Source organism: Sinohyriopsis cumingii, chromosome 19 (genome assembly GCF_028554795.1).
Source record: "Sinohyriopsis cumingii isolate HCF-2022 chromosome 19, ASM2855479v2, whole genome shotgun sequence".
NCBI lineage: Eukaryota > Metazoa > Mollusca > Bivalvia > Unionida > Unionidae > Sinohyriopsis > Sinohyriopsis cumingii.
The window spans coordinates 49,032,069-49,055,290 of NC_142979.1; the positions used below are offsets into that span (position 1 = coordinate 49,032,069).

Here is a 23,222-nt window from a genome sequence, read left to right on the forward strand (position 1 = left end):
TAAATTAAATCAAATATACATAACAGTCCTCATGCTCAACAAAGTGGGACCAACTGCAAAAAAGAAACATTTCATTGTCAGGGTTTCTTTAGTCTGCTTCTTTTCTGCATGATAATTAATATTTACAATCACTATTAGAGATTGCTAAAGGCTTCAGATAGGTTAGCAATATAAATGTTGATTACACTCTGGTGTTTCATTGGGGTCACCATTGCTGTGATTGATAACCAGATGCATAGTGTATGATGTCATGCCATTTTTTCTGAAAAAGGCCATAACAGTGCTGTACCTCAGACATCTAAACAAAATCCACTGGATTATTTAGAAGTTTATTGAACAAAAATATTTTACCGTATTTTATCAATAATATACCATACATACTTATAAAACAGGCCCGACTATAAAATGCACAAAACCCAGATTTGTATTTGCATAATATGCCCGCGGATCTGGGTATTTGCAGTTTGTTAGGAGTAATCAGTAGAACAAATGGTTGGCACATTATGCAGTGGCAGAAAAAATGGTATATGTTATTTGCTGTTGGACTCAACTTATAAGAGATTATATATGGTACATATAATGCTTTATTGGTGTTTATTTTAAATGGTACTTCCAAAGCTAATTGAATAATCTTACATATATATTCACTTAATGTGAAATTTATGCAATCCATCATTGTTTAGCTTGCTCAAACTTACTATGTATTGAAAATATTAAGTCCATTAAAAGAAAACTTATAAGTGAGCACTGATATTAGTGATATCCCATTTTTTGATATTTTTTGCAATTGTAAATTTCTGCCATCAGAAGAGATTTGCATTGGAATAATGTTTTTATGTTTTCTTGTATAAAATTTAGAACTGCCTACCCTGTTACCCATAAAAGATGTAGCAGAGGCCTTGCTGCATGTTCAGAATGGAGCCTGGTTACTGTGCCAACTGATTGCCAATTCACCCGACTGTTTTAAAGAAGGTACAGATTTTTTAAAGTTCCTATATGCATTGAATATGTGATGAAATAATGGCATTACCTCAGCAAGACAAGTTTTGAAGCAAAAAAGGAAGGATAATTAAGTATGAATTTCTTCATCTCAGACGAGAGTATTCATTAAGTTTTATATGAACATTAATTTTTTCAAATGTCGGAAGTACTGTAATTGGAGTGTCTGCTTACTAATGCTTTTTTCAGACTCTATTTTGGTGTTCTACTGTTAGTATACTAAAATTCTCCTGATGAATAATGCAACAGTTGTTTCTTACATTCATTGTTTTCTTCCTTAGTCTGTTGCAGTTTGGTGGCCAATGGAGAGCGTCAAGATGAGGAGGGTGTGGGAGGGAGAAAGAGAATGGAACTTCTTCAGACATTGTGTGCAATGAACCCCAGCGAGTCCCTCAACATTAGATCTTTATGTGTATGTCTATTTCATCCATAAAATTTAATGTGCATATTATACACCATGTCCCACTCATGAAAGTCTTACAAATTCCAGCTAAAACTTTTACCATTCTTTTTAATAGCAAATGTAGGATCAGTGTGATCTTGTTTGCAGAGATGCTCCCAGGGCGTGTGGTGGCATGATTGGTGCAAAACATTTGGATAAATTTGTGCACTTGGAAAGCGGTGATGTGTGAGAACTTTCACAAATTAATTTCAAGTCATGCATATGAAAATGCTTTATTCAGCCATTCACCCTTTGAAAGTGCTTGTAGAAATGGTACAAATATTGTAGCACTTGTTGTGGCGTTTATTTTTTTGCAACTGTTAACACGTCAGGTTTCTTTGGTTTGACATGAATGATTGTTAAACTAAATTTGTTTGGTACATTGAGTCCCATATCAAGCATTTTGTTGTAGTTTGAACCTTGCATCAAGGAAGTTTTACAAATGTGCATTTTTAATATAGGATACTAGAAGACCCAAAATGACAGATTCCCAGCATTATTCGTCTTTAGATGACAATTTAGTTCAGCAATCACTGGCTGGTCATAGTAATGAAGGCAATATATTTTTAAAGCTAAGAAGAAGATTATTGGAGCTGGGAAAGTGTTAATGGGGATACCAGTGATTGATTTTGAAAACAAATGGCATTAAATTTAAATCTGTTGTACATGCTGGATGGACAAAAACAAATGGCATGCAGGTCAACCCCTCATTTCAGCAGTATTTTGAAATTAAATGTAGAAATTCAGACAAACAAACCAAATTAAAATACAGACAATTTAAAAGTAGCAAGCACTTTTCATTTTTTTTTCCTTTGAATACGTTTTCCAATCGCAGTACATTAAGAATATTAGCCTGCTATCTCCCAAATCCAGCCCTACAAAAGGACGAAAATTTTGTCTTTTTCTGACTATTTGATTAGACAAAGTGTAGTACTCAAAGAAAAGATGTTTTAGACACAGGCTCAGGGCTGGGGACTTAAAGAAACTCACAAGCCCTGACTGAAATTCCACAAGCCCAGACTCCAATTTCCATGTGCCCAAAATTTCCCCTTTTTTTAATATTGTCACACCACGTTGCAATATCTATAATTTGAATATAAATTCAATAGGGTTCAAAGAGGTTTGATGGTAATGCAAGTGTCATTAGTGTTCATCACTACACTCACAAGGGACTGGATGGTCGTAGTGTTCAAATGTCTCTGCTGGGTTCTCTGAGTGAATCCTGGCCAGAACCAAGTTGACATATGTTGATGTGTTGTTTGCAGTATGTGCAAAGAATTAATATGCCCTCTCCCCTTATTTTTGTTGCTGGCATGCTTCACATAGGAAAACTCCTTAAGCCAAGAGTTCTGACTTACTTTTTGGGGTGCTTTGCTGATAATTGCTTCCTAAATTGGCTTAAAAAATGAATTCACTTGAACGTTATTTCGACAACTGAAATGATCCTGCTTTGCATTCTACATGTGCAGTAAAATCTGACTTCAAAGAAACAGTGCTGCTGCTCACAAACTTGTCAAAAATAAAATATATATGGCTTAAATATTCTCCTTTAAGACAACGATATTTGATAACTTTTGTTCTTCTACACACATTGGCATCTCTTTGATTTACCTATAATATATTGTTCCACTTCCTGATCCTACCTATGCAGATTAGCACAATGGGCTCACCCACTGCAGCCTTCAAATACATTTCACTATTTTCAGCCAGTTAAGTAATGTGTGAAACGGTGGTTTGTATCTGACCTCCTTGCCTTTAATTGCCCCTATTTGAACAGCACAAGGGATAATTGTACCTAAGCTCCAGTCATGACTGTTTGTCATTTATACATACTACATCTAATGGGCTGAAAGTGGTGGGTTTGGGATGGGGTTTCTTCTGTTTTTGAAGATTACAGAAAATTGTATTTTCTCAAAACACGACCATGTCAGTGGGTTCGGAAGTACAAAATCATTTTTTAGTATGACAGGCCATGCATCAATATGAATAAAATCAGATTTCAGTTTCACATAGGACAGTGGTGATCTGATTTAGATTGCACCTTGTTATGGAAGGTATGTCAACATTTTGAAAATACATTTATACATTTCATCAGCACAATTGAAAGTTTCCTCAGGCAAATTAGAGATATTTTTGTGACAAGCCCGATAAGCATCACACTTAGAATGCAAGATAGGCCGGATCTAAAATTATCGGGTTATTGGCCTTTTTTTAGCACTGAAGGGCAATGACTCTTGCCCATTACCTCCCCTTGGCACCACCAGGTGTCACCAGTTTTTAGCTTCACTAATGTACTGGATACACCTTCCTTATACTACTTCACCATCAAGCTATCACCAACTGTACAGCCATCAATGACTGTCCAGCATGTGAGATCTTTTGATAAGATGGCCCATCCAACTAGTTCGTTGCTTGCATTTCTGACTCATTTGGGGAGTGTTTCCTAATTTTAGACAGCCCAGTGGTTGCAAGTCCCCACACGTGTCCAAGCATGGCCTCTGGGCCTGTAAGTCAGGACACATGGTGTTGTCCAGATCCATTGGATCCTGTGCATAATAAAACTGCACTGTCGCCATCCATCCAGCCATCACTTGCTATCCAGCTGTTCTAACATGGTGACTGCTTTGTTGAATTAGAACAGACTGTGATTTATGGGGATCATAGTGACAGATCTGTGATGTGGCCTTTCTATGACTGAAGGCGACAGATGCCATACCATGATCAATAGTTTGACGGCTTCAGCCTATTTACACTTGACATGGCACATGTATGTGATCCACATCGTTCAAAGCTTGTCATACCCTCCTTTTTTGGGACAACCCTGTTTGGGTCACCATTGCTTTAGGAGGAAGAATAGAGGAAGTTTCGGTGGCAGACAGCTCAGGAACGGCTAAACCCACATGGGCATTTGGAACCACTCATCCCCCACCAGTATGAAGGGATGTTAAGCAGCCTTGGGACAGATGCTCTTCTGTATCACTTGTGCACCAATATTGATCCCTAGGAAGAGGTGGTAAGAAAATGAATTTTGCATTCTCTAGTTCTCCCTATTCCCTCAGAATGTGGTGGGGTGGGGTGGGGGTGATCATCATTTGAAAGGGCTTCAGGCTTTGTTCATCAACAGTTCCCTCCCCTCTCCTCCTCTCCCCACTTCATGGATGCACATTCAGATCAGGAGATGTGATCGCTTTTCAAAATGTAAAGGCGGTGAAGCTTGCACAAAGACCACAATCTCTGATGTATTCAAGGTTAGGTTTTTTCTTTTTTAAAGCAGACAGCAAGTTGAGACCCAGCCTCAAACAGTCCATTATGCCTTCAAACTTCACAATGGAGATGGCGAGTTCATTCGCCTCTCTGTTCGATGGGACGAGTATGCAGTCAGTCTTGATCTGACCAACATAGTTTTACATCCCTATCCACCCTGTTTCATGAACATTTTCTTTGTGTTGCTTACCACAACACAGTTTATTAGTTCAGAGTTCTCCCTTTGGCCTCAACATCAGCCTTTGGATTTTTACTGAGATTATGGATCATGTACTCACACGGTTCCAATCAACATCATCTATAATGATGGCAGTGTACCTGGATGACATCCTCCAGAAACATACAGTAAGTTCTATTCTACACCAAGCAGGATCAGTCTCCTCACTATTTTAGATCATCCAGACTTTCTCATTAACTTGGAAAAGTCAGACCTCCATTCATCCCAGAATTTTGTCCATCTTTGTATGGAATTTTTAAGCAACTGGAATCTGGTGCAACTTCCTTTTGTTCACGTAATCAGAATCGTGCATATTTAGGGTGCCCACGTGTTGCCGGACTTAACTGCTGTCAGTAGCACATGGAAGCCAGGGGAATGGTATCTAAACATCAGCATCCTAGAAATGAAGGTTGATATCACCTTTCACTTCTGAAAAGATCAACTGTCATGCAAAAACAGACCACATTAGGTTTGGATTTGGCAGTTTTTACATTGGTGCCACAATCTCTATATCAACATATAACTCAGACACATTCCCAGCAGACTCATTGACTTGGTTGACACTCAGTCCAGGAGAGATGAAGTCCTTCACATGGAATGGAGTCTCCAACAATCAGTCTTCACTCAGATTTGCGCACATAGGGGGTGTCCGATGACCAACCTCTTTGTGACAAGGTGGAATCACAAGTTACCCACCTAAGCCTCTCCAGTTCCAGACCCATAAGCATGGGCAGTGGATGCACTGTCACTCATTTGGGAGGAGTTGTGGGCATTTGCCTCCCTTCCTATGCTGCTGATACCAAAAATAATCCAAAAGTTATGGGGTCAGAATGGCAAGATGATTCTGATAGCCCCTCTCAGATGGGACAAGTTCTGGGTCATTGATCTACTTGTTCTTGTGTTAGATCTGCCCAGGAAGATTCTGGCCAACCTGAATCTTCTCCAGTAACTATGGTTATGGGTGGTCCTTCTCTGCTCAGACTGTTCTTTATTTCTACATGCTTTGCTCTTATCAGGACAACCTTGCTTAATGAACAGTTTGAATATTCGAATGTGGAGAGAATCTTGGGAGCAAGAAGGTGTACAAGGGAAAGTGGTGTGTTTTCAGGAACTGGCACCATACCAACAAAATTGTCCATTTGTGTGCCTCAATCCCTCAATTAGCCGACTTTTTTCTCTGCCTCTTTGATGAGAAATAGTTGGCCTCAATCTCTGTCTAAGGCTACTGCCTAATGATATTTGACACATTCCAGCATCCCTCACTCTGTTTCCAAATGGAACCAATCCTGGGTTTTTAGCATGGCTCAGTTTGAATTCATTCAGGTCACTTGCCCACACTTTGCTAAAGTCACTATCATACAGTCATGTTTCCTGATAGCCTTAGCTTCCACTTGCTGGCTAATTGAGCTGCATGCCCTTTATGTTGACCTGAATTCTCTTTAGTTCAGATCGGAGGGTTCAGTCATCCTCTTGACACAATTAGGCTTTGTAGCCAAAAATAGCTTACTGTCCATCAGTAACCAAGGAGTCATCACTCACTCTCTTCCACAGACAGTTTGAGAACAGCAGCCATGCAAGATCCTGTTAATGCTCTAAGGCACTATTCGAAATGCACAGAGAGAAGTTGTTGCATGCACAAATGCCACTTCCTTCTGTTGTAGCGGGAACACAGGATATTACCCCACATGCCCTTGCTTAGTGTCTAAAGTGAGTTGTACACTCAGTGTACTCTGATGTCTGACCAGATCAGAGTCACCTCACAAAAATCAATCCTCTGAAGCTTTGAGCTTCACATTCGAATGCAGTGTTTTGATCCAAGATATAATAGAAGCTGTTGTTTGGCATGCAGAGTCAACTTTCCGGAGCCTTCATCTCAGAAATATAGTGTCACAGAAGCAAACTTTGAATCTGATAGGTCCAGTGGCAGCAGCACAGATGGCCACCAGACTTAACTAGATAAATCAACACAGCCTGTCATCTTCCCTGGATTTGCTAGTAAAATTTTGTAGGTAAGAAGATTTAAATATTCATCTTCTTAACTATATGGAAGGGTCACGTGATCCCGGGCTGTGTTGCTTATGTAATTAGGAGAATGGGTTATCATTCACGTGGGGAATTCAGCTATTGTCCCCTGGAAGGATACCCAAGGTAGAGGTCAGATGTCCAGCAACCCGTTCTCATGTTACTTATACTATTTACATAATGTGATTGGAGAACATATTCGAAGGAAGAGCAAATTTTTTGTAAATTAAGTTTTTCAGCAAATACTTAACAAATCATATTACTTAAAAACCATCCCACCATGTGAGCATCCTCTTTTGTATCTCACTCATCTAAAAATTAGCGACACCTGGCAGTGCCAAGGGAGGTAATTGGCAAGAGTTATTGTTCTTTGTTTATTGAAATAAACAGAAAAAAAGCTATATTTGTCTTTTAGTAGGCTGGATTTGCAAGTGAGCATGCTAATATTCCTAACATAATGTGATTGGGTAAGTATTTCGGAGTAACATTATTTACTTTAAAATTTTGTTTTTTGTTGATTGATAAATATTTAAATGTCTCATATTTCAGGTCAAAAACTGCACAATGCCAGGATTGACTATATCATTGTCCCTTGAGATGGTTCAGCTCAGTCTCTCCAAAGGCACATCAGTCCAACCAACTGAGAATGATTTAGTTTCCTTTGTCAGTGGATTGTTACTTGGTAACAATGCAGATGTCAGAACATGGTTTTCACAGTTCATCAAAGTTAGCCAAAAGGTAGGAAAGAGCAAAATACATGTACATGTGCATGCTTATGTGTGCAGCACCTATATTTATTAGTGAGACAAAGGTGAAATATTATTGAACCAAGTGGCACAAGTCTCAGAGTAATTTAGATTAGAAAAAGAGCCTATTAAAGGGACTTTTACATTTTTAGAAGAATTTTGATGTAGAATGTTTAATAGATAACATGTTAGCTTTAAAAAGGTCAGAGGAAGTTATGAATTTTATGTTAATTACACAGATAAAAAGTATATCAACACCAAGATTTGGTATTGGGAAGATGAACAATTTAATTATTCAGACCAGAAAAGTTATTTACATTTTTACTCAGCTTACTGAGATTGTAGTCTTTATGCATGCTTAATAGCTATGGGGTGCAGTATGCATGACATGTAGCCGAAATAACAAGTGGGTTGAGCATTTATCTGTATAGGTCATGTGATCTCTGTATTGTCTTCAGTACAGTTAGGGAAATGTATCAACATCAGCATTAGTGGACTGTCTATTTTATTAAACACATTAATATTAATCCTTTATAGTTTCTGTGTGGATTAAATATAGGCCATTCTATTGAATATTTTTTTGGAGGGGGGCATCAAGCGTATATATGCAGGTGGGGGGTGTAAAAAAATGTATGCATGTGTACAGGAAGGGGGAGGGGTCAAGCTTTGCCAGATTTTTTGTGTACGTACTAAATGGATGACCCCTAAACATTAATTGCAACACATTTATGTACATTTACGTTGAAGTTCAGGTGTTCCACAAGCAAACCATTTCACATTGGTCAACCAAGATACATATGTCACTTCTTGAGTGAAATTTTGGAACAACCCATCTTGTAAACATTAATGTTTAAAATTCTAATTCTCACCATTGTTTATGAGTGGTAAATCAGTTCTAGATCAAAGTTAAGTAGAGGACTGTTTCAATATTTATTGTCTGTCTTGAGTAAGCTTATGGATAAGAGTGAACTTTATTTTGTGATTTGTTCACATTTGTATCATTGTACTATCTAAACAATTGTGTATTGCCATCATCGTGGCTGTTTCAACCAGTGTTCTTAAAAGCTAAAATGTTTTCAAATGTCATTTTAAGTTTTTGCTATCTTTTAGTGTAAACCTCTTTTTGCAATCCATCTTGAGGCAAGAGAATTTTAAACAGGTTTTGCTGATTGAATGAAGTATTAGCATTTTCAATATGCCATTTTCACCTTGACCATAGTTTTTTTATTCAGAATGTGAGAAAAAGAATCCTTTATTATGTGAGTTAAAAAAAAGTCCACCCACTGACCCTTGGATGGAATTTTCCTATCTTACAGCAATGCATGTGAATGATTGTATTATTATTATTGCACATTAATGCACCTAAGACTTGATTTAGAACCTTAAAAAGTAATACCAGGTGTTTGCTCTGCAGTGCTAAGTGTTGAGCTTCACTTCCACTCATTTTGAATATATACATGAAATTGTGGATAGAGTGTGAATATAAATGCAAACACACATTTTTCATATCAGGGCCTGGGTAGCAGATCAGTAACTTGCTTATTTTATCTCTCGATTATCCAAGGTTTGATTGTTGATTTCTAGCACATATGAGGTAAAATAGATGCCCATCCAAAGTTGGTAGTTTTCAACAGTTTTTAAAAGATGTCCTTGTAGATAACTTGTCAAAAGTACATTTTGTCAGTTTTTTGGGGTAAATTATGTAAGTAGCCAATTACACATGCAAGTTGACATGAGTTCATTGTGTATGGACCGCTCCAGTGGCCTAGTGGTTAGAGAATCGCCTCGGATGCGTGATGTCGCAGGTTTAAACCCCGGCCGAGTCATACCGAATACTTATAAAAATGGTACTAACAGCTGCCTCACTAGGAGCTCAGCATTAAGAGGTTAGTGTTAGGACTGGTTGGCCTGATATCAGGATATTATGACTGGGTGGGACATGATGCTACGTGTCTGTTGCATGATGCCCCAGTGCTAGACATCACCATTGTTTAAGCTACATTAAAAATCCAAATCACACTCACACACAAAACACACACACACACACACTATGTATTTAAGTTGTCATAGATACATTGTGGAAATTGTCATGTGTACATTGTGGAAATTTTCATGTATACATTGTGGAAATTGTCATGTATACATTGTGTAAGTTATGTGTACATTGTGGAAATTGTCATGTGTACATTGTGGAAATTGTCATGTATACATTGTGTAAGTTGTCAAAACTACATTAAGTCTTTTGTGAAAGGACATTATGCAAGTCGTCAAGAGTACATTGTGCAAAATATCTGGGTCACATTTTGTAGGTTGTCAAAGAGTTCATAGTGTAACACAGCATCTGCAACATATGGCCTGTGGGCCAGATCCATGACCCGATTTTATCCACTTATTTACATCATAGGGTGTAGCTCTATACAATAAAATTCGGACATCAGAACAGTAAAGTAAGTTTGATTTGTCTCCAGAGGAATTGAGGTAGCAAGATCTAGGGTTAAGGCCATGAATAAATTGAATAAAACATAATGGGCATGCTACATTGGTGTAGTTTATTATATTCAAAATGCCTGTATTATCCATATTTTACTTTCTAAATAAATTCTTTTATTTTAGAGGAAGCGTGACCCTGGTACAAGCATGCTCTATGCCATGCGGTTAGAATTGTTGGAACAGCTGATTGCCATTTTGCCAGAAGGTGACCAGTGTATTTCTCCTTCCCATGTTGTCAAGGCCTGCTCCTTCATCAGGCTGTACTGTGCTCTCAAGGGGATGGCAACTCTCAGGTACAGCTGTAATTCTTAAATCCAATGATTAGTATTTTTCCTTTGAATACATTGCTTAATAACATTAACATTCAAATATAGCTTCACTACTTCTTGAATCCAGCAATTCCAGAAAGACAAAAGTTTCATCCTTAATGTCTATATATCACATATGGAGATTTCTTATCTAAGATTGTTTCTTTTTCTTTTTTTTGTTAGGTTTACTGATGAAGAGATGAAATTGTTGCTGAGGCTGGTAACATCAAAACCCCCACCCACCCAGTCTGGTGCCAGATTTGTGTCACTAGGGCTGTGTATGCTGATAGCTTGTCCATACCTGTTAGGGTAGGTTGTTGTTTACCAAGCATTTGCAGACAGGCTCATGGAATGCATCATATATACTTTTGTGATTTAGGTAAATCCCACAATGAGGAGCCTTAATTCAACAGCAGGAACTCAGCAAGGCCTTGCCCACAGGTTAGGAATGCATGAATGATTTTTCCTTTCCTACATCAGTGACCATGAATAATTAATTTTCTCACATTCCCAGGTCAAAAAATGTTTAGTTTTGAACCAGTTGGCACCTAATTTGTACAGATCAGGCATCAAATGGACAAGGTGTCAATAGAAATTTAGACTGAATAAGATTTGGTTTACACTGAAGATACAAATATAATGTTTAAAGCACAGATAAATGAATAGGATGTATGGTTGGAATATAGGTAAATGACTTAAAAACATTGGTAAATAACTTAAAAACATAGGTAATTGACTTAAAATGTAGGTAAATGATTGAAAAACATAGGTAAATAACTTAAAAACATGGGTAAATGACTGAAAAACAGATAAATGACTTAGATATAATTTATATGGTTAAAATAGAGACAAGTGACTTAGATATGTTCCAGTACATAAAACTGTATATATGGTTAAAATGGAGATAAATGACTTAGATTCTGACAAATAAAAGCATTAGAAAAATAACAGATGACATATATGTTATAATTATGTAATAAAAACAAGTTAGATTAAGGATTGTGGGCATCATGAGGCAGGGCCATAGTCATGTATGCAGCAATAGTTTTAAAACTTTACTATTTCAGGTTTGAAAGTATATTATATACATCATTGTAATCGTCACAGGAAAGACTTTTTTTTGTGAAGCCATTGTTTTTGTTGTTCATTCTTGAATTATGCAAGTTTTTTTATTGCTTAAATATTATAACAACTTCTACCTGGTAATAAAATAATGCCTGTTTTGATAACATGAGAGACGAGTTAAGATTTTGTTACAAAAAAAGCATTCAATGAAATTAGCTCTTTGTTTTTTGTGTGTCAATTTAATTGGTATTTGAATGAATAGCCAAAGTTTGACATGCGTTGACAAAAGGGAAAACTTAAAAATGATGATGGTAATTTGTCATCATATTAAATTAATTTTTCCATGTTTAAATAACATGAGCAGAAACAGAAGACTTTTGGTTTCTAGTACTATACCAATTTAGTCAGTTTTATGTAATTGTTATTCCACAGGAATCAAGAACAGGAAAGACAGGTTGTTGACTGGATTAAATGGCTAATGGCAGAAGAAAGTTCATTTGAAAGGTAAGGCTTTTCAACATGTGATAAAAAAATAATCATTATGACACAAATCTAATACTGCTTGTTAAGTTCTTGTCCTGCTACAAATATGATGAATGAGCAAGGTTCAAAATTAGAACTAATCTGCTATCATGCTTTAAATGATTTGTGAATGGATCATTAAAACCAGTGATCACTAATCTGTTGGAGCAGTAAAAATTACTGCTGGTTGCAATCAAGATAGTAAAGAAGTGTGGGTTATTATTTCCTCTAAGTGTCAGTTGAGTACCTGCCATCATCTTTCACTTAATAAGGTACAGTAAATGCTCATGGCACAAATGAACAGGTCATCCAACCACTCATCAGTTACATTAGTGGAATTGTTTTCAAAGCAATTTTTGTGCACATGGAACTAGCCAGGTGTACTGCCTCGAAACACTGATTTCATTTCTGATGATAACAGTAGGTATCTGGTCTCAGGCTATTACTGACCGATTGGGAAAGGTCTCATTTGCTGACTCAGCGAACAATCAAGACTTAATACTGTACAGTGTGTCATAGTATTTAGGTCATTGTTGATAAACATTCAGTGCATTGTGTAGTGACAATAGTGAACATATGGAAGTATTTGCATGATGCACAGCAGCTACTAAAATGGCAGAAGTTATTTGATGATGAGAGAGTGTGATCACAGATATGATCAAAAAAAGAGACTAAGAAAGTACCAGAAATGCTTGGATTATAAACACAAATTTGCTGAGGTATGACCCAAGAGAGGCTGTCATGTTGTGCATTTTCTGCACTGAGTATTTGGAGAAATAAAAAAGTACATAGGGTACTTCTTTCATGAGTCTAGTTGATGAAATACTGTTGTTATTGTTGTGAGTTAATGGTAAGCAATAAAAACATTGAATTACAAGCTTACTGGCTTCTGTTTATTTTTTTCCAGTATCAGTGAAATTTAGGCAGAATCAGTAAAAATCCTAATTTTGAAAGAGTTTGTTAATATATCCTCATCTGCTCCATTGTATTTAAAAAGGAATTCTTATTTTGTCAGTTGTACTTTGTTTTGAATGAAAGTTCTCTAAATATCAGACATTAGGATTTTATGTATATATTCCAGACTGAGTTGCAGAAATTTTTTGGAAAAGGATTTAGCAGTTAATATTGCAGTGAGAGTGGAAATGATCTTTCTTCATTTTCATATATTGTCATTGGTTTAAAATATTTCTCTACAGGGAGACAGATAAAAGCTCATCATTTGGAGAAATGCTGTTTCTGATAGCCATACATTTCCATGGAAACCATATGCACAACATAGCCGAATTAGTGTGTTCTACACTTGGCATGAAGGTAATTGGTCCTCTTTTGACTTTAGTTACAAGTGGTAATGTAATGGATATTATTTTAATGTGAAACACTAAAGGTTGCTTAGAAAGAACAAGGCATCACTGTTTCTTTATTAGCGCACTGTTCTGTAATACCAAGTGATCTTATGGTAGGTCCTTTATCAGACATGTCTTTCTTTGATCATAGTTCAGCATCCATTGCTCAGTCACTATTATTATCGGCATCTTTTTTTCAAGGTGATTCAAATTTATTCAAATGGTGCCAGTCACTTTGAGTATTTCGATCATTAATAAAAGAAGGCTATTAAAATTTTCTCAAATGATGCCAGCCATCTAGTATGGCCACCATTAATAAAAGAAGAATAACCTTTAATTTATTTCTTCTAAAACAAATCTCAGCATTATTTGACCAAATATGACAGCATACTGGAATGAAGGACTTTCAGTATTTCATCATAGATGGCTGCTGTTACTAACAGTAGTAAACCTTTAAATTACTTCTTTACAGCCTTTTATTTTTATTTATAGAACTTGACCAAATATGACAAAATCATCTTAGGGCTGTTCCAATAAAATATACATGGGACCCAGGGAAGGTACTTTTAATGTAGAATAATCACCCATAGATGCAATTGGAAAATTTTGTATTGGTTTCATATGAATTCTTTGTGTAATCTGAGTACCCTGTCATCTTTTTTTTTTTTTAAGTGACTTCCCTGGGTACCATGTATAATTAAATGGAATAGCCCGTACCATGAAGACTTTTGTAATATTTGCTGATTCATTTTCACTAAAAATAGAAACTTTTAACTGACTTCTCAAAGATGGCTCAACTGACTTTGACCAAACATGATACAAGGACATTGTGATGTAAAGGATACAAAGGTTACTAAAAATAAAATCTTTTAACTGATTTCTCAAAGATGGCTCAACTGACTTGGATCAAACGTGATATAAGGGCATCGTGAAATAAAGGGCTTTCAAAATTATACAATGGATACCAATCTGCGGTCAACTATAGCCACTGTTACTGAAAAATAAAGGTTAAAAGAACATAAATAACTTTTATAATGTGCTTTACAGAATTGGACAAAATTTGATAGCATTCCAATATGAAATGTTTTCAGTTTTAATACAAATGATTCCAATCCTCCATCAAATATGGCCATTTTAATAAAATTAGGACAAACCTTTAAACACCTTCTATAGAATAACAAGTTTTACCAAATATTTTAAAATGATGAAGCTGTACTTTCAGTTATGGCCCTCATTACTAAATATTGTAAAGCCTTTGATTTACTTCTATTTTAGAAAAGTGCTTAAAATTATTTGACTATTTGCCATAAACCATCCTTGCATCAAGGGCTTCCAAATTTTAAAATTGATGCTGACCCACATTCAGACATGGCCACTGTTAACGAAAGATAAAAAAGCTTTTAACAACTTCATTTTCAAAGCAGTTGACAAACTTTCATTGAAAGCATGTGTCAAAAAGGGATTATATGGTTGTACAAAAAATGCTGATGATCTGTCTTTAAAAAAAGACAGTTTTTAAAACAACGACTTTATTGAAGCTAGATGCTTTATGGAATTTGACACATTTTGCCAAATTATTCTGGCATAAAGACCTTTCAACATAAATGATACTGATTTGCCATCAAATACAGGTGAAGATCAGAAATACAAACTTTGAAATAGATGTTTCCATAACACATGCGGCCCAAAAAACTTTAGAGGAAATTTTTTACAGGAAGTATTCACCTATTCATGCTCCAGTGATTATGTAAGTTTTTGTTGCATTGACCTTGGTTTTTCTGAGGGTACTCTGTGTACAGTGGTGAACTTTGATGGGTATTATCATCTTGGAGGTTATTACTCACCATTGGCAAAAGTAGGTCATATTGGTCTATTTTATTTGTGTGTGTGATTTGGAGTTTTACATTGCTTTAACAATTTTTCAGTCATATCACTACAATGTATGCATTGTGGCAGTTCATAGTGATATCTAGCACTGAGGCATCGTGCCACAGACATGTAGCACAATGTCCCATTCAGTCACAGTATCCTGACACCAGGCCGACCAGTCCTATCACTAACCTCTTTTTGCTGAATGCCTAGGGAGACAGCTGTTGGTACCATTTTTATAAGTCTTTGGTATTACTCAAGGGGGGTTTGAACCCGCTACTTCCCACATCTGAGGCGGATGCTCTAACCAGTAGGCCACTAGAGCAGTCGGCAAGTTTATTTGGCTAGCTGTGTGCAGTTGTGTACATCCAGCATAATGCCTATATTTGTAAAATTAAAATTTCATTTTCAGTATGGCCTATGGCAAAGTTTATTTGGCTAGCTGTATGCAGTTATGTATATTGAGCATAATGCCTATGGTTGTAAAATTAAAATTTCATTTTCAGTGTGGCAAAAAATTGTGTTTGATTCATGCTTTTTTTGCAGAGTGCTGTTAAAGCAAACTCATTGGCAAGGATACGACAGATTTTCACCCAGGAAATATTCACTGAGCAGGTAAAATAATTGTAATTATGATCTTTTCTTTTTCCTTATCTTTCTCCTCAGTATCATAATCATTCTTTGATGCATCACCTTTGTCTTCTTTGGCAGATATATTAGCTCCAGTTATTAATTCATTCATTATGCTCTTTGGCTTTTAGCACTAGCATATTTTGCATGAAACATTAGGTTTAATTAGGGAAATTTTAATCTGTCTCTGTCTTTTACACATTTTATTGGATGCAGACAACACAGTCTGTCTGATTGTTTACATCAACAGCTTCCATTTGGTTTTAAATGCTCTTAAGTTGACAGTGTTAGGAACATCTTTTGTAACAGCCAGTTTAAAAATTATAAATTATTGAATGAAATGACTTAATCTGTGCAATCCTTGATGCTTTTTTAAAAAAATTGGTAGGGGGCTGCAAACAAACAGGAATACTATAGGCAAAGACCACATCAGTTAGGTAATGAAATTTGACAGATATATTGTGTTGGTATATGTAGGTCATCTGATTTAATTTTCAAGTCGTTATGGCAGTTTTGTTGTTTTATTTTGTTACTGTATATTTTTGAACTTTCTGCACTATTTTAGAACAAATTTTGTAAGCACAATTGAGCACAAAAAAACAAGATTGACAACTGAAATTTTGTATGCATGTGTTTGTGAATAATTGATGAGTATAATTTCAGACCATTATCTCAGTTTTTGGAATGTTTCTATGTTTCTAAGTTTTTGACATTTTTTTTACTTGAAGTATGGTACCATCAGTAGGAGAAATGTTTTACAAATTCAACTATGGATTTTGTTTTAGCATAGATGAAAGAAGACACATATACACTGTACCCATACAATATTTAAATATGTTTTAAAGACAGATGTATAAACAAATATATGTACTTGTTATTTGAAATAAAATTGAAATGGTTGAATTTTTTCAAGCAATTAATGAAGTTTAAAATAATATACTGTGTATAACATTATAACAGTGCTTTCTCAAAGAGATTTATGTTTGGTTCTTTTTCTTGTTTGTTTTAAAGGAAACTAAATACCCAGGATATTATTTGTATGTACAGTATTTTTGTGTTTCTGACAGGTGATCACATCCCATGCCGTTACAGTACCTGTTACAGGAGGGCTTAACAGTAACATTACCGGTTACCTACCTATACACTGTATATATCAGCTACTTAAGAGTAGAGCTTTCTCCAAATACAAGGTACCAATCAAGGTAAGAAATATAAGATGCTGGTTTTATCCAGAATTTTGTGTTAAGATATCTGATTCATCTCTTTGAGTTTGTCAAATCTCAGTCAGGAAATAATGTCTCCAAAATGTTACATAGCTCTATGCGACAGTTAGATGTAAATCTTAAATTGTTACAAGTATAATTTTTTGTATCTTGTATTTTTCAGGTAAATTTCATGCAAAAATCCATAATTCATACAACATTGTAAGATCCTAGAATTTGAGGGGTTGCCTAGAAATGTCCTTGGATTTTGGAAAAAGTTGGCTTTAACCTTGAAAAATCCTTGAATTTGTTTTAATAATCTTTGCATTTTTCCCAGAATTCCTTAAATTTATTTGAGAGAAAACACAACCTTAAAACTTGATAAAATATGTCACTTTTTAATTTCCAATTTTGTTATGTTTATGTATTTTCCAAAAATACTGAATAAGAAATAAAATAAAATTGTGTGGATCAGATGAAAGATAACATGATTAGTAGCACACCTTTTATTTAGTGGCACACTTATTAATTAGATATTTATTTTTCTTTCTTTCTACTTTTGTATATATTTATGCACTGTTAAGCAGAGTAACATATTAATGGATAAAGTTAAGTGTCTGTATAAAAAAGAATCTCTTAAAACTTTTGGAAGTCTGAAAACTCATTAAGGCATGAAATCAGTATTTGGCTTTTTGAAAATGTCTCAACATAGTATTCAACTGCTGATGAGCTGACAGTTTCTTAATTTTCATTAAGCGTTGAAAGTTTAAACTTTTGTAAATATAAATCAGCAAAGAGAGTCTCAAGAAAATGCATATCAGTATATATTTTTTTTAATGATTTTGGATTGTTTGAACCCTATTCTTGGTAAAAATATACAATTTTGAAAAGTTAAATTCTTCCAACATTTCACAATCAGTCATTAAGTTTTTTTCAGATTTAAAAAGTTTACATTTTTATTTAGATATGATGCTCATTCATAAAGTACATCCAATGTTAGAAGTACAAATACAGCCCTCTAAGGCTGAAAAAGATATTCACCATGTCTTTTGACTTGTTTTGGTAGAACAAGTATAGGACATTTATTTGCCAGCATTGAAGTCACACTAGGTTGAAAAATGGTGTTAAACCTGCAACACCATTCCATACAAATCAGTGCCTATCATTCCATTATCTCAGACACATTCAGACATCATGGAAGAGAAGATATAGGCCACAGACGTAATTGTCCATTTTGATCTAAATAGGTGAAAAGTTGGTGCTGTTCCCAAAGTGGATTCTTTCATGTGTTCTGTCATGACTCAGATTTGAGCTCCAGGACAGAACCTTGCTGAGGATGCTGTAAAATAAAACATGTTTTTTGATTGTCATAGCTTCATCATGCAGGGTAAGTTGCATGCCCTTTTCATAGGCTTGAACCATCTCCAATTGGCAGATCCCTCTATCCGTGGGAGACCACCCTAGTCCAACCATCTCCTTGCAAAACAAATGTTCTTTTAACACTTCCTTTGCTTAAACAAGCCAAAGACATAACAAATGCCCTTTTAAGCTTCAGTTGGCTGGATTTGTGATGTCTTACTCTGATCTTAATAAAGAAAAATAATTTACAACAAAGCTTCGTGTAATGGAGTATCCACAAAGAACAGCATTTTGTGGTCCTTTAGATGCCCTTTCTAGATAGGTTTCATTGCAGTTATTTGCATTTTTCCACATTTTTTTCAGGATTGGATTTACAAGCAGATTTGTTCCTCCTCATATCCACTGCACCCTCTCCTCTTGTCCTTAATTGAGGCATATGTCAACACTATCATAATCAAAAGTGCCAAGACTGACCACACAAATGAACCAATCACAGACCAAGAAATTCTTGCTGCTTATCGAGATTCTGTATTTACTGGACCATCACAATTGGGAGAGAAGAAGAATAAGCCAGCTGCCAGGAAGAACCTCATGCCTCAGTTACTAATTCTGTACTATGTACTGCTTTATGAAGACACACTCAGCAAACAGCTTAAGAATATAGGTAATACACAGGTTTTGCTTGTCACAATAATATGTATTATTACATAGTATAGTATGTCTTATATAGAGGATCTCAGTTGGGTAATGATTTAATGCTGAATTTATGAAATGAGTTGAATAATGTCCAGTTATTGTGAGTCTTGGCAAGCAAAAGCTGGACATTATTCAACAAGTTTCACAAATATTAGATCAGTACCCATTTGAGATTCTTTTTATCACATAGTTTTTCTTTCAGTGAAAATTATTTAGAGCATAGAACAAATGATTCCATTCATTCTGACTGAGACATTGCACCTTTCATTTGTTGTGCATAAAAAAATAGTTCAAAATGAAGATGATGAAGTATTAGCATTTAAAAGTAGATTATACTTTTTTGCAAATCATAAATCAAAGAGCAAGTGTCCTTCCAAATATATAGAATGTTTTACACAGACAAAATCATTTTGAAAACAGAATGCCCAGTGCATGTAATGCCACATTGTTTCATATTGTACCAATTAGACATGTTTACATTAAAATGTCACTTTCACAATTAAACATTACATTCTTGCGATATTCATGTGAAAGGAGGATTACTGGATACAGAAATGCCCATGTTTAATGTGATGTATTTGTGACAGGATATCTGCATTATTTGATTTGGAACAGTAGACTACAAAAAGCATGAGCAAATTTCATTTTGAGTCGGATTTGCATCACATATTTACCACATAAATATATTGTGGTTGGATAAGGTTGTATTAGTTGGGAGACCAGTTTATGTCCACATTCTGCTGTGAACAGAGGCAAATTTATTTAGTTCTGTTAGTTAATATTTAAACTATGCTTGTGTATTGGGTGGACTCCATGTTACAGGTATATACAACTCAGCCCTATCCCCCACAACCCCTATCAACTGAACAGTCTTCTTAATTTTACTTTGCAAGATATGCTATACATGACAAAACAAACTTGTATGGGGGTAAATGGGCCATATTCAGGCAGATGTGACCTATTTCCACAGTTCCCTTTAGACAGTTATTTGAAAACATGGCCACCAAATTGTTAGTGGTAGTAGTATAAACAAAACTTCTGGTAGGCAGGGTAATGAAATTTTTACCATGATTGCAACCAATCAATAAAGAGAATACTACACAAGAATTTCATTAGATTATTTGGACCAATCAGAATCACATAAAGTGATATTTAACATGTCATATAAAAAACAAGACTCTGCACAAACTATATGTAAAGTGTAGCGACTGTGTGATAATTTTAGGTTACTGCATTTGTGTGGGAAAATATGAATGAGTTTTGGGATGGAATACTGCACGAACTTGTGAGTGCAGTATATCCTTCCGACAAAACTAGTTCATATTTTCCCATACAAATGCAGTAACCTTTTTATTATATGCTCATTTTTTTATTCTACCTAAGGTTTAATAATATAAACAAAATACACTACAAGAAACAACGTAAATGAATGAATGTCGTATTCCAAACTAAATACACAAGTGCAGATTTGTCATTACACAATGACATCATTATTAATGCGCACATAACTCTGCCCAGATAAATTTGAACTTAGTCGCACGCTCGACATAACTTTTGAAAGAAAATGGCGTGTCTAGTTAAAATTGAAATTTGCAGTCATATTGTGAATGAATGCGCATTGCAACAACTGTTCCATTTGATCTGGAATGAATATATTTTGGTATTTTGTTTCGATTTGACGAAAGTTTGTGATTTTGGACTGGATTCATCTGTGCAAATTACACATGAAATACATCAGATTGAAGTGGCATGGGAGAAGCATGTTTACGTCTGCAAATGTGTTTCTGTTTCTGTCATTGAATGTTTGAAGTCATAATGTGGGAAAAATACGAAGTCTTTCAATTGCAATTATCAAAAAGATGCTATAGAATTTAATGCTTATTTCATTTTGAGTGCAGTAAGGAGGATGCAATTGCACTTATCATCGAAATTACAGCACAATTTCGAAATGTGTAATCCAGATTGAAAACCAATGACATGGTTCATGTAATTCGGATTTGCAGAATTAAGAAAATACATTTTGAGGAAATTCAGGATGTAAAACTGTAAGTATATTTTATTTTGCCATTCTTATCACCAGCTAAAGAAGACAGTATATGCCTTGTCACTTGTATGTTATTTGTAAGGACCTTATCTTCCGTCTTTTATATAATGTAGCTAACCTAAATCCGTAACATTGTATCAATGCTGAATGTGCCAAAACAGTTTTTTTGCAGTCCACGAAACATGTTTTAGTTCATTCAGAAACAAATTTAAACAACCACAATGTAAAGAGCCTCGTACGCGAGTGTACATGATTTGTGTACAAATCAAAAGTGCTGGCGCCTGCATCATTGTTTGTTTACAATAGAAAGTAGTTCCTTTATGCACGTGAATGCTATATGTGTATTGTCGCACGCATTCAGTATCGGGGAATACTGAACAATTCTGACAATTTAAAGTTAACGGGGAAACAAATGAGCATATAATAATACATAATCTAGTATGTTTTATTACAAACTCTAGTATGTCTTATTACATTTGTAATATGCCTTATTGCATAACAGTGCAGAGTGTTCAAAACCTTTTATCATGTTCTACAAAGTGAGATAGACTGATTGATCAGGACACAATTTTTTTTAATAGTACAAGGCTTAAAATGTTGTCTTTCCGCTAGTCCTAGTTTTTCCTACTTTTCCAACTTTTTAGTCGGACTCCCTTTTTTCAGTACAGTTTCCAACTTTTTAGTGTGACTCCCTTTTTTTCAGTACAGTTTCCAAAATAACTGTACTACTGCTACTTTTGCTTGTTGACATATAATAAAATTTGCTGTTTTGCTAACCATATGTTGAGAGGCTTCTCTCTGTATTTTGCCACTTGCGTGAGCTCAAAACTAATTGTACCACATAAGCAGTCTGAAGCATCTATTTTTGTTTTTAAAAAGGTTGTAATAATAATGAACTATAAATGTGAATATATGTCAGGGATTTTCCAACAAATATGATGCAATAGAAGAAACCTGGATTAAAGAGACAGCTAGTGTGAAAGAGCATGCTTTTGTTCAAGTTTATGAGAGTAAATCAACTAAAGGTTTAATTTTTTAGTAATTGACATGTCATACTATATTTAGCAACATATAGGTAAGCTATTGCACTGTCCCCACCATCAAGACTTACAAAAATGGTACTAAAAGCAGCCTCGCTTGGTGCTCAGCATTAAGAGGTTAGTGTTAGGACTGCTGGCTTGGTGTCAGGATAATGTGACTGGATGGGACATCGTGCTACATGCCTGCGGCATGATGCCCCAGTGCTAGACATCACTATAAACAGCCACACTGCAGACAACATAGCGATATGACAGAAAAATTGTTAACAGCTACGTTAAAAATCCAAATCATACACACACATGCTGTCCCAACCATCAACATCATTATCTGTGTCTGCACAGATAAAACCATATAAAAGTTCACCGAATGTCATCTGTTCTTTCTTCCTAGGTCCTAGACAACAGTTTTGAGTGGGTTTCAAAACACCTATCCCCAGGGGAAGGGTCAGAGGGGGTTAATTTGGTTCAGACATGTTAATCAGTTGTAAATTCTTGGATATTTTTTTGCATTTTTTGAACTTATCAGTACTGTCATACCAGAAATCACAAAACTACTACACTATAATCACAAATGTAGGTCACTGTGACATGTTTCACACTTCGCTGACTTTGAATGAAGTTTGTTATTTACATTATTCCTTAAGCTCTGTTCATGATGGAATCATCAAACGAAATGATTTTATGTATTTCTATTAGTACCACACCTTTACACAAATGAAGGCCACTGTGACCTACATTATATACATTATACCGTTTACTGGCTTAAGTGAAGTTTTGTGTTTATCTCATGACCTACTGTTTATTTGCCACTCTATATGCTGTAATGCCTAGATTCCTTGTATTTTTGTTTTTGTAGGGTTTATTGACAATTTTCAGGACCTGATAGGCTCTACATGGTGGCCAGGAAGAACCAATGACTCATGGGAAGCTACTGGCAAGCTTTCTCTCATACCCACTTTGGTTG

At 35.4% G+C, this 23,222-nt stretch overlaps 1 protein-coding gene across 1 annotated transcript in view; it reads left to right on the forward strand.

Annotated features, from left to right (window-relative positions):
* Positions 1 to 23,222, forward strand: part of LOC149775669 (integrator complex subunit 2-like) — a 93,056-nt gene that overhangs the window by 10,391 nt on the left and 59,443 nt on the right. Inside the window, exons 4-13 of the mRNA XM_089944225.1 lie at positions 859 to 972; positions 1,281 to 1,411; positions 7,494 to 7,682; positions 10,304 to 10,473; positions 10,672 to 10,797; positions 11,986 to 12,057; positions 13,272 to 13,386; positions 15,834 to 15,902; positions 16,985 to 17,119; positions 18,842 to 19,142. Of these exons, the coding sequence (XP_089800351.1) occupies positions 859 to 972; positions 1,281 to 1,411; positions 7,494 to 7,682; positions 10,304 to 10,473; positions 10,672 to 10,797; positions 11,986 to 12,057; positions 13,272 to 13,386; positions 15,834 to 15,902; positions 16,985 to 17,119; positions 18,842 to 19,142 (1,422 nt within the window). The remainder of the gene's footprint in view (positions 1 to 858; positions 973 to 1,280; positions 1,412 to 7,493; positions 7,683 to 10,303; positions 10,474 to 10,671; positions 10,798 to 11,985; positions 12,058 to 13,271; positions 13,387 to 15,833; positions 15,903 to 16,984; positions 17,120 to 18,841; positions 19,143 to 23,222) is intronic.